The 12,110-nt window shown below is 41.1% G+C and overlaps 1 protein-coding gene across 1 annotated transcript; it reads left to right on the top strand.

Annotated features, from left to right (window-relative positions):
* The first annotated feature begins 8,198 nt into the window (after positions 1-8,198).
* rtn4rl2b (reticulon 4 receptor-like 2b) lies at positions 8,199-11,545 on the top strand. Its single transcript, XM_027154540.2, has 3 exons — positions 8,199-8,451; positions 9,324-9,550; positions 9,681-11,545. Exons 1-3 carry the CDS (start codon positions 8,394-8,396, stop codon positions 10,776-10,778), a joined length of 1,383 nt encoding a protein of 460 aa, XP_027010341.1. The 5' UTR covers positions 8,199-8,393; the 3' UTR covers positions 10,779-11,545.
* Positions 11,546-12,110: the final 565 nt, after the last annotated feature.

The following is a 12,110-nucleotide window of genomic DNA, read 5'->3' as shown; positions in this document are numbered from 1 at the left end:
GAGAGAGAGAGCACACACACGAGAGAGAGGGAGAGAGAGAGAGAGAGAGAGAGAGCACACGTGAGAGAGAGAGAGAGCACACACGTGAGAGAGAGAGAGCACACACACGTGAGAGTGAGAGAGAGAGAGCACACACACAAGAGAGAGAGGGAGAGACAGAGAGAGAGAGAGCGCACACACGTGAGAGAGAGAGAGCACACACACGTGAGAGTGAGAGAGAGAGCACACACGAGAGAGTGGGAGAGACAGAGAGAGAGAGAGCGCACACACGTGAGAGAGAGAGAGAGCACACACGTGAGAGAGAGAGAGAGCACACACACGTGAGAGAGAGAGAGAGAGAGAGAGAGCACACACACGTGAGAGAGAGAGAGAGAGAGAGCACACACATGAGAGAGAGAGAGAGGGAGAGAGAGAGCACACACACGAGAGAGGGGGAGAGAGAGAGAGAGAGAGAGAGAGAGAGAGCACACAAATGAGAGAGAGAGAGAGCACACACGTGAGAGAGAGAGGGAGCGAAAGAGAGAGCAGACACGTGAGAGAGAGAGAGAAAGAGAGAGCACACACAAGAGAGAGGGAGAGAGAGAGAGAGAGAGAGAGAGAGAGAGAGAGAGAGAGAGAGCACACACGTGAGAGAGAGAGAGAGCACACACATGAGAGAGAGAGGGAGCGAAAGAGAGAGCACACACACGTGAGAGAGAGAAAGAGAGAGCACACACAAGAGAGAGAGGGAGAGAGAGAGCACATATGTGAGAGAGAAAGAGAGAGCACAGAGAGAGAGAGAGAGAGAGAGAGAGAGAGAGAGAGTGCACAGGTGAGAGAGAGAGAGAGAGCACACTTGAGAGGTTGAGAGAGCACACACACACGTGTGTGTGTGTGTGTGTGTGTGTGTGTGTGTGTGAAAGAGAGAGAGAGGGAGAGAGAGAGAGAGAGAGTAAGAGCACACATGCACACATTTCACAAAAACCACTGATTGCGTTTTAAAGTAGGACTCACATTCCTAGAAGTCTGGTTACCATGGTGCCAAAATAGTCAAATACGAAACCATTGGGTAGAGTCAAGAAGTTGTTCATGAATGAGGCGACAGTGAAGATAACGGAGAGCTGCTCATCCTGTTTAGCACATTCTAAGAAAATACACAGGACACAATAGGTCATGCTGGATATTAGTGTACTTGCATGGCAGTACTAAGTGTGTGTGTGTGTGTGTGTGTGTGTGTGTGTGTGTGTGTGTGTGTGTGTGTGTGTGTGGTCCTGGATCCACCTCAACCCTGGTGAGTGGGAGCAGAAACACTGAATTTGAGGAGGGAATACACCCAGGAAGAGATTCCCGTCCACACAGTGTATCATTCCGGTACTAATTCCCACCTACATGCAGTTTAGTGTAGCCAGTTCACCTACATGCATTTTTGTTAGGTGGGAGGACAAGAGAGCCTGGGGAAACCCATATAGACATGTGGACATGTACAAAAACCTGTCCTGATTTAAAGGACTAAAAGCAAAATTAAATGAAAACACTTTGATATATTTGTATACACTTCTTTAGTTTTAGAAGATTTTGAGTAAATTCTTTATTATGAGTCATTAGAGACTAAAATGAGACAATTAGATTAGATTAGATTAGATTAAACTTTATTGTCATTACACATGTACAAGTACAAGGCAACAAAATGCAGTTTAGGTCTAACCAGAGTACAATAGCAGCAAGTGCAGGATATACAGTTTTTACAAGATTTAAATGAGTTAAATAAAATGGTAATATAGAAGTAATTTACAGATGTGTGTATTATGAACATAATATACAGATGGCTATAATTATAACTGAAATATACAGAAGGATGTAACAAAATATATGGCTATTACAATAAACAGAAATTTCCAGAGGTGTTGTACTATGAATATAATATACAGATGAATATATATGTACTATGAATATAATATGCAGATGGCTATTAGTATAAACGGAAATTTACAGAATGGTATGTGCTATAAACAAAATATATGGCTATTAATATAATATATTGCTGTTACTATAAACAGAAATCAGGTGGATATATATAATGGTAAGGCAATACAATCGAGCATTTTTGTAGAAGTGAGCATAATGGCACAGTGGGTAGCACTGTCACCTCACAGCTACAGGGTTCCTGATTCAAACCCAAGCTTGGGTTGCAGTCAGCGTGGCATTCCTCTCAGTTCCCTAGTTTTATCTTCAGAAACAGTAGGTGGACTAGCTACAGTCAGTTCCTGATAGGTGTGAATGAGGGTGTGAGCATGTTCACAAAGACAAGTGTGTCTTGCCTACAGTCAAGCATGATGGTGGGAGTGTCATGGGCTGGGACTGCATGACTGCTGCCGGCACTGGGGAGATACAGTTCATTGAGGGAACCATGAATGCCAACATGAACTGTGACATACTGAAGCAGACTGGGCCACAGGGCAGTATTCCAACATGATAACGGCCCCAAACACACCTCCAAGAAGAACACTGCCTTGCTAAAGAAGCTGATTGTAAAGGTGGTGGACTGGCCGAGCGTGTCTCCAGATCTAAACCCTTATTGAGCATCTGTGGGGCATCCTGAAATGGAAGGTGGAGGAGCACAAGGTCTCTAACATCCACCAGCACTGTGATGTCATCATGGAGGAGTGAAGAGGACTCCACTGGAGACCTGTGATTCTCTGGTGAACTTTATGCCCGAGAGGGTTTAGGCAGTGCTGGAAAATAATGGTAGCCACACAAAATATTGACACTTTGGGCCCAATCTGGACATTTTCACTTAGGGGTGTACTCAGCGGGACATACTCACTTAGTTGTGGCCAGCAGTTTAGACATTAATGGCTGTGTGTTGAACTCTTTTGAGGGGACAGCAAATTTACATTGTTATACAAGCTGTACACTCACTTACTTTACATCGTAGCAAAGTGCCATTTCTTCAGTGTTGTCACATGAAAAGATATAATAAAATATTTGCAAGAATGTGAGGGGTGTACTTACTTCTGTCAGATACTGTATATGCATGGTGCCTTGCAGTGGACTGGTTTACCATTCAGGGTATATTCTTAGGGTATCAAGGATCCACTACAAACCCTGGCCAGGATGAAGCAGTTACTGTACATTTACAGCATTTAGCAGATACCCTTATCCAGAGCGACTTACATTTTATCTCATTTTTATACAACTGAGCAATTGAGGGTTAAGGGCCTTGCTCAGGGGCCCAGCAGTAGCATCTTGGTGGACGTAGGAATCGAACTCACAACCTTCCGATTGGTAGCCCAACACCTTAACCACTAGGCTACCACATCCCATTACTGAAGAGTGGATGAATGAATGAATACCACTGGGGATAGAAACCTTTAATCCCTCTAAATAAAATATCATTTCACAGTTACAAACCCCTGTGCTTAACTGTATGTTGGATTTAGTTTATAATCTTGATAAATTTGGAAACTGTTGTCTAAATATTTAGTAGTTTAATTTTCCCAAGTAATTTTGGCCATACAATTTATACCAGATTTTCTAAACATCATATGATGATTGAGCTCAAGTAAACTAAATGCATGAAAAGATTTTGGAAAACTGAAAAATAAAATCTAAATAAATAAAAAAGCAACCAATGTAATATACTTTACTGCCTTCTCTCTTTCTGTGCCTCTCTCTCTCTCTCTCTCTCTCTCTCTCTCTCTCTCTCTCTCTCTCTGCCTCATCCCATCTGCTTCAAAAAGGCTCAGAATATGACACAAATCTCCACCATTTAAAAATAGAGGCAAATGAATAAACGAATGTCAGGAATAGGTGAGGGACGCAATGAGGCACGCAAGAAAACCTAAAATAGTTTGAATTAGACAGAGATGACAGGCCTGTGTTTAGTTCTGCGTAGATAGATGCGGGAGTAGAGGAATGACTGACAGCATATTCATCAGCCAAGTACAATGTGTTGGGAAAAGAGGAAAAGAATGAAGACGTGAGAGGCGTTTGAACGTGGAAGACAAAACTGCACCATACACGCACACATTAATATCACATCCAGACACTTTTCTTTGTCATCCAAATAGTAAATTATAGGAATAGCAAAAAACAGATTGTGGTATATACGTAATAATCCTTTTTTGGTAAGGAGAATGATTTTAAGCACACGCAAACTCCTCCATACCTCCTTCATTCTTACAAGTTTCTCTCTACTCCTCCATCTTTTTCCACTCGGGCTCTCTCTGTCTCCCTCCTCACTTCCGACGGATAGTGACTGGCATGAATGAGTTTGTCTTTCTCCACCCCTGCCCACAAACATGAAAAGGAGGGGAAAAGATGAGTAGAGAATGTAGAGGACAGATAAGGAAAAAGGAGTGGACAGTATTTGCTCCATATATGGCACACACTTGTTTTCCATAGCAAATACTATAAATGCATTTAAAATACATTTTAGATACAAGAATTTGTACTGCATATATTATAAATGTATGTATATAAAATGTATAATTCTCAGAAATGTAAAAAACCTTTTAAAAAAAAGCCTTTCCATGCTCAGAGATTTTCCTTTATTATTCATTATTGTAGTGTTTCTAGTGATGCCACACCGTGTAACATCTTTAGGAACCAAAAGGGGACCGACTGTGCAAACAAGATGCCTTTAATTTGCTATACTAATGAAATAGAGGGATTAACAATTGACTCAAAAAAACGGACCATTGTCCGCATTCAGAAAGCTCCTAACTACGTCATGAACACTATTTCAGGTCAACATACTAGCTAACTAGCTTTCTATCATTATTGTTATGTCAATTAATCTTAACTACTATGTCAAATCAGTTGTTTTCTAAACCATCTTCACCATGTACTTTATTTATACATTTAAATCTTATTAAACCACACGCAGAGAGGTTACTGCTAACTCTGAGAAAATATTGATAAGTCTATTAAAATTTTAGATAGCTAGCTGATATTAAATGACCCGCCTTAAATGGCACTGCTTTATTATCTTTGTTAATGTCTATTCTCTTCAAAAGTAAGGTGACAAATTTTGTTTTTAACCTCTAGGTATGTTTACACCGATTCAATTGTTCATAAAAGCCAGAAATTAAATGACTGAAATGTTAAGACACCTAGCTAGTGATATGAATGTGCCTGGGACTATATGATTTCAAAAGTATATGATTTTAATATACAACACTACTTCTTTTGAAATACTGCTGATAGATAGATAGATAGATAGATAGATAGATAGATAGATAGATAGATAGATAGATAGATAGATAGATAGATAGATAGATAGATAGATAGATAGATAGTTTATTGATCCTGGATGATCAATAAACTATCTATCTATCTATCAGCAGTATTTCAAAAGAAGTAGTGTTTCTTTGCCACCTAAATACCTATTTACGTATGCATGTACTCTTACACCAGTAAAAGTCGGAGTTGCATGGTTCATAACTCAAAGGCCATGCACATGTGTAAGCATGTACATCAACATGTGCCGACACACAAACATACACAGCGACTGCCCACTCCCCATTCTGCCATCTGTTGCTCTATAATGAGTGTGTCAGTGTCCCGAGTGGTGAGGAGGAGTGTGGTCATCTGTCTGATCCCACTGCCTCATGTGTGTCAGTGTGTGCTTGTGTTTGCGTGTGCCTAACTTACCCCACGGGTGTGTGCTTAGCCTGTGCCCCCCTGTAGCGCACTGAATCTTCAGATTACTGAGCCAGTGGGTTGAAATGATGAGGCAAAAGCAAACTATATGACAGAAGTCAAATCAGAACATACATGTCGGCATGGGTGTATATATTCTGTGTGTGTGTCTTATTACGGTCTGTCTCCCCGTAGTGATTTGAATTTTCAACATTGACTGGACTGGTGGGCGCATAGAACATTGTGTGTACTGTAGGTGTACGTACAAGCCCACAACTCTCTCTCTCTCTCTCTCTCTCTCTGTGTGTGTGTGTGTGTGTGTGTGTGTGTGTGTGTGTGTGTGTGTGTGTGTGTGTGTGTGTGTGTGTGTGTGTGTGTGTGCTCGTGTGTGTGCGTGTGTTTGTGTGTGTGCATGCAGATTGGACATTTGATAAGAACCAAATGTCCAATCATTTGTTATACATGACAGTTTTGTCCTTGTCTTGTCAGTTGTTCCCAAAACATGCGTGTGTTTTTTAGAGCATCTATACTATAGTATGTGCTAGAACCTTCTTCAATTAAATAACCACAAAACATCTATAACTTTATCTGCTCTAGCATTGGATGAAATCCTAGTACTTAGTAATTATATGTCAGAGTTTAGATTCATGTCTGCATAACTTTCTACCATCTTAAAAGTGTACTGAAGTTATACATAATGAATCTGGTTTGGTTTCTTCTCACGGTTTAGTGTCACAGTTATAAATCCATACGGAATAAAGCTTTCAGCATATATTTTTGAGATTTCTGATTTTCCTTCTGGAGATTTTCATTTGAAAATAGCATCTACACAATTGTGAGTGATGATGTTAGGTATGAGTTTAAGTTTGAAACTGTGTTAAGGAGTAAAACACGGTATGTGGGTATAGTGTATTTCTTTACAAAGATAAGCTTCACCAAACCAAGTACAGAGTACACAATTTTCTTCTTTTTTTGTTTATTTGTTAAATCTGTTTATTAAATCTAGATTATGTATAACTCAGAAAGAGCACATTAATACACACCAGAAATATCCCATGCAGCCAGCATTATGACCAGAGCCAGTTGTGAATGAATCAGCAAATTCTGATTCAAGAATTTAACAGCACTGTGGAATAATTTGAATATATATATATATATATATATATATATATATATATATATATATATATATATATATATATATATATATATATATATTCAAATTATTCCACAGTGCTGTTAAATTCTTGAATCAGAATTTGCTGATTCATATATATATATATATATATATATATATATATATATATATATATATATATATATATATATATATATATATATATATATATTTTACTTCACACAGATGTACGAACAAAAAGCCCGCAGTGAAATGATCTGCAACCTGAGATGTTCACATTATTCATGGAACACAACAAAAAGCTCATTAGTACTGTATATGCACTTGCACATGGCTGCAATAGTACAGTATTTGTACCTGTACCTGTAACCATGTACTCATGACATTTACAAAACATTTACGTCATTTAAATGAACAGATGCTAGTAATCGAATTATTGACTCTAATATGCTCATTTATTGTCCACATTTGTAATATGCAATATTATATTTATGTATTTTTGTTGCACAGATTTAGGCATGTCATTTTTCAGTAGCTCACAAAGATGGTAAAACCAACATAGATGTGATGTGTGTGTGTGTTTGTGCATGTGCAGATGGAGTGCATCTTGAGAACATTCAATGACCTTAGTCATATTCAGGACAGAACAGGTCAGAGCTGACTCTGACTCAGTGCGTCCCACACACACTCACACACACACACACACACACACACACACACACACACACACACACACACACACACACACACACACACACACACACACACACACACACACAAGACACTCCCATAAATTAATGCAAATGTATAGGCTTTATTACACCTTTCATGTCTTAAGACAAGTGTAAATGAAGTCAAAGCTAACTCTTTCCTATTATAACTACAGAAATTGTTGTTGTTTTTATGATAAAATAGATTATTATAATCAATAATCCGGTCAATTATTTAAAAAAAGTAAGTGGTCTAAAAATTATTGTAGTAGCATAGTCCCTGTTGATGATGATGATGATGATGATGATGATGATGATGATGATGATGATGATGTTGACGATTATTATTATTATTATTATTATTATTATTATTATTATTATTATTATTATTATTATAAAGTATCATTATTCGGACTTCCGGTCGTTTTTCTTTTTTAAGAAAATCCCGAAAGTTGAAAGTTTTTTGCTTGAGATATTTCCTCTTGAAATGCCTACTTCCTGACAAAGTTTAATCGTCTCATTCTAATTGCACTCACGGGAGAATGACGGTCCATTGTGCGCGAAAACACAAGCAAGTTCGGTCTCCCTCCCTCCCTCTCTCACACACACACACACACACACACACACACACACACACACACACACACACACACACACACACACACACACACACACACACACACACACACACACACACACACACACACAACTTCCTCCTCTGTTCATTGCGCCCTCGCGCGCATTACGTATGAGAGATCCCGGAGCCGCGCACTCCCGCCCCCACGCGCTCCCGCTATAAAGCGCACCGGTGCTGGTGCTGTTCCTCAGTCGCTGCGGCCCGATCTCGAGTTCCAGAGCTGACCAGAAGCAGAGATAGCAGGCTTTATTCGCTCAGGCTAACTCGCTCACGGCTTTGGTTCAGGATGGAATCTCGTAGTGCCGCGCGTCGTCACCGCATCTCTCGTGCGCTCAGCTTCAAAAGTGAGTATCGATTTGACTTTTATATTTGTTTACTCATGTTAATAATTATGCATCTAAATAACTCTGTTGCTTCTTATTGAAATTATGGTTGTGTCGTTAATGCACCTTAAATGGTCCATTGGTGATGCGCTATGAAGAACTGTTAAAGGAAACTTTTTTTCTAGTAACCTAAAGCGTCTAAATTATTTCACCCGCATGGTCTATCATTTCCAATTCGTTGGGGTTAGGAGGCAGAGTTAGCCTGTGTATCATTTTTATGACTTTATTTATTTGAACTTGAAATCATCACCATTGATCATTCAGAGACATTTGGTAGGACAGCACAGACATCTGATACACTTTCTTTTGCAGTGAGTCGCACACTGTTTTTAACGCGACGTGCCTTCTTGCGCAATGGACACTGTGTTTATCCGCCGAACCGTGCAGCACCCGGGTCACGCCATACGCAATTGGAAAATTTTGCGCACAGAAGATGAATGCGCAAGGCATGAATAATTCACGCACTGTGCTGTTTTAAGCGGCACGTTATTGTGCGGTGTCACCGGAGCCCACAGAGCCGCGCGCTTAAACTTTAATACCAGTCGCTCGTCTTTCACACACGTGACGCAAATCCGACCTTGTTGTTTCACACATCTTTAGACACAGTTCAGGATACTTGCTGGGAAGTCTCTTATCGTCGTGCGAGGTATCTGTGAGGTGCGCGGGAAACCAAAACAAGTATCAAGTCTCCAGCATCAGTTAGCATAGTGTTGTTTAAGGCAGGTTTTATGTTGACATAAAATCACTGTCTGTGCCATGTGTGTTTCTCCTGAAGATCAAGCAGTGGTTTTACATTGTCTGTTTTGTTGTCCTGCCTTTCTCTCACTCTCCAGGTGGTCTATCTCTATGGCTGGTGCTATGGCTGTTGGCAAGTCACTGTGCCCCAGGGAAAGCATGTCCAAGACTGTGTGTGTGCTACCACATGCCCATGACTGTCAGCTGCCAATCTCAGAACTTCTCCTCTGTCCCTGCTGGTGTGCCCTATGAATCCCAGCGTGTTTTCTTGCAGAACAACCGCATCACCGAGCTCAGGGCTGACTCATTTGGCTTTGAGACACAGGCAAGTCTGACATTTCCTGTGGCATTCAAGTTTAACTACTGCTATGTCAGTAGAAATATACTGTAGTTTTCGTATGCTAATTTAATTCCTTTCATTTCATTTAATTTCATTTAATTTCTATCCGCTTTAGGTCCTTTGGCTATATTCAAACAACATTTCATGGATTGAGGCCGGTGCCTTCAGTAATCTGCGTGTGCTAGAAGAGCTTGATCTTGGGGACAACCCGTCCTTACGGCAAGTGGATGGTGGTGCGTTCCGGGGCCTTGAAAGGCTACAAAGCCTGCACATGCACCGGTGTGGTCTGACCGAGTTGCCTGCAGATGTGTTCCGCAAGCTTTATAGCCTGCAATTCCTATATCTGCAGGAGAACCAGCTGAACCACCTGCCTGATGGTGTGTTCTCTGACCTGGTCAACCTCACGCACCTGTTTCTGCATGGCAACCGTCTTCGCATTGTCTCTGAGAACGCCTTTCGTGGTCTTGTCAACCTTGACCGACTGCTTCTGCATGAAAACCGCATCCGACAAGTGCACCGCCGTGCCTTCCGTGACCTGGGCCGCCTCACCATCCTCTACCTTTTCAACAATGCACTGCGTGAATTGCCTGGCCAGACGATGAAAGACACAACAGGCCTGCAGTTCTTGCGTCTCAATGACAACCCATGGGCATGTGGCTGTGAAGCACGCTCTCTCTGGCAGTGGTTCCGTGATGCACGTGTGTCCAGCTCTGAGCTGATCTGCACCTCGCCTTCAGCTCGCCAGGGCCAAGATCTGCGCTTCCTGCGTGAGCTCGACTTTGCCACCTGCCCACTGCCTGATCCAGGCTCTCTGACTGGCACCACCACCACCACCTTTAGCACCAAGACACGCTGGTGGTTCTCCAAGAACAAACCAGTTGCCTCTGCCAAGGGTGCTTACCAGAAGACTGCTGAGCTCCCTAAGGCCTTCCCCTTCTCCTCAGTGAAGAACGCCCATTCTGCAGCAGTAGCAGCAGCTGCAGCTTCGGCATCTAAGTACGAGTTGACGCCGGAGGAGGCTGCCTTGCCGAAACTTGAGCCCGAAGAGTACTGGGCCAATTACGGCAACGAAGATGCAACCTCAGTCCGATGCTATGAGCTCGATTGCGACGACTCACAGATCCTCCCTTCCTCTTCTTCTGCCTCGCCCTCGTTTTTGTATCTCCTCTCTATCTCTGTTCTGGCTTTTTCACTTCACTTGCTGTTTGGCTGAGTAGTGTTCCAATCCCTTCTCTTTTCTTCTTTTGCTCTTTTTTCTGTATTTGGCCCCTGACGACATGATGGGGTCTGATGCGAGGCGCACAACAGCAGCCACAAAGACCACAGGAATGGCAAATATGGCACAAACACACACACATGTGCACAAGCACAGACATAGTTGTTCACATTCATATGTGTGAATGCAGATAAACACTTTTAGAATTACCTTTGGTGCTGCCTAGTGTCATTTATGAGGCAGAGTTAGGAGTGTTGCCTTGACTGCAACTCTCAGGAGACCTTGCAGTGCTACACTGGGCACTCTACTTCTGCAGTCAGTGTCACAAAAGCAGACAGTGAGATAGATAGAGCTAGACAGAAAGTAAATGAAAGTAAAGTGTGCTGAGGGGTCAAACAAAACATAACTCTGCAGCCTTTTCAGAGATGTGCTATAAAACCTTCATACAGCTGTAAATACGCACTTCCGCCTTGTTACATGAACTCACTCATAAACAACAGGAACCGGAATGATTGTGCACACAGTTTTCTCTTCTTCTTGTCTGTGTACTGCAGTGAGTTTTGCATATAAACAGAGTTTATAATTTATGTGTGAGGTTAGTTTTGGCCTTTCACTGTGTTTTTTGTTTCAGAGATTTGGAACTTAATTAAAATTATAAGGAGACATTTCACTGTACACAAAACTGTGCTGTGCATCATGTCATTGCTGACTTGTCACATTGCTGTAAATAAAAGATCTAATAAACTTTTTTTGTAAAAATGAAACGTCTTTTAGTGTTTCACTTGTTCTCTTTATACTCCAATAAAACAAATAAATTCAATAAAAATTAGCTATATTATACCGAGACACACATACTTGTGGGTGAAAAGGTAAAAATAGTGCTTTGATTATGCCCCGTTTGATTGTAGAGATCATTGTAAAACAGACATTTGTATCATTATAGGATGACCCTGCCTCTATCCACAGTGTATCTTAAATTATTTTATATGAAAAATTATATAAAGCTGATGCTACGGCATTCACAGTTACCACCACCCAACCTAATAGTCATGTTGGACTGAGGCTTTCCACCAAAACCAAACTTCAAACAAAACACAAGTTGAGAGATTTTATTTTTTTTGGAAGAATGGTGTTAATTTTTTCTTACAGTTGGAAACTTGAATCTAGGATCTTATAGAAGATGAATTGAAGCTGTTCTGGTGGCTTGTTACTAAAACTGAGTTAATACACTATCTTGGAATGCTTTAAAGCAGCCATGTGTTCATGTTCTCATGTTTGTGTCTGATTTGACATGTGTGTGTGTGTGTGTGTATGTGTGTGTGTGTGTGT

This window comes from Tachysurus fulvidraco, chromosome 17 (genome assembly GCF_022655615.1).
Source record: "Tachysurus fulvidraco isolate hzauxx_2018 chromosome 17, HZAU_PFXX_2.0, whole genome shotgun sequence".
Lineage (NCBI taxonomy): Eukaryota > Metazoa > Chordata > Actinopteri > Siluriformes > Bagridae > Tachysurus > Tachysurus fulvidraco.
The sequence above is the reverse complement of the archived record's forward strand: the minus strand, read 5'-3'. Positions and strand labels throughout refer to the sequence as shown.

What these genes read in the sequence shown, in the direction of transcription:
- rtn4rl2b (XM_027154540.2), top strand. Translation starts at nt 8,394, where the DNA reads ATGGAATCTCGTAGTGCCGCGCGTCGTCACCGCATCTCTCGTGCGCTC. An exon ending in TCGTGCGCTCAGCTTCAAAA is followed by an intron (nt 8,452 to 9,323) that starts GTGAGTATCGAT and finishes CTCACTCTCCAG; the next exon opens with GTGGTCTATCTCTATGGCTG. An exon ending in CATTTGGCTTTGAGACACAG is followed by an intron (nt 9,551 to 9,680) that starts GCAAGTCTGACA and finishes TATCCGCTTTAG; the next exon opens with GTCCTTTGGCTATATTCAAA.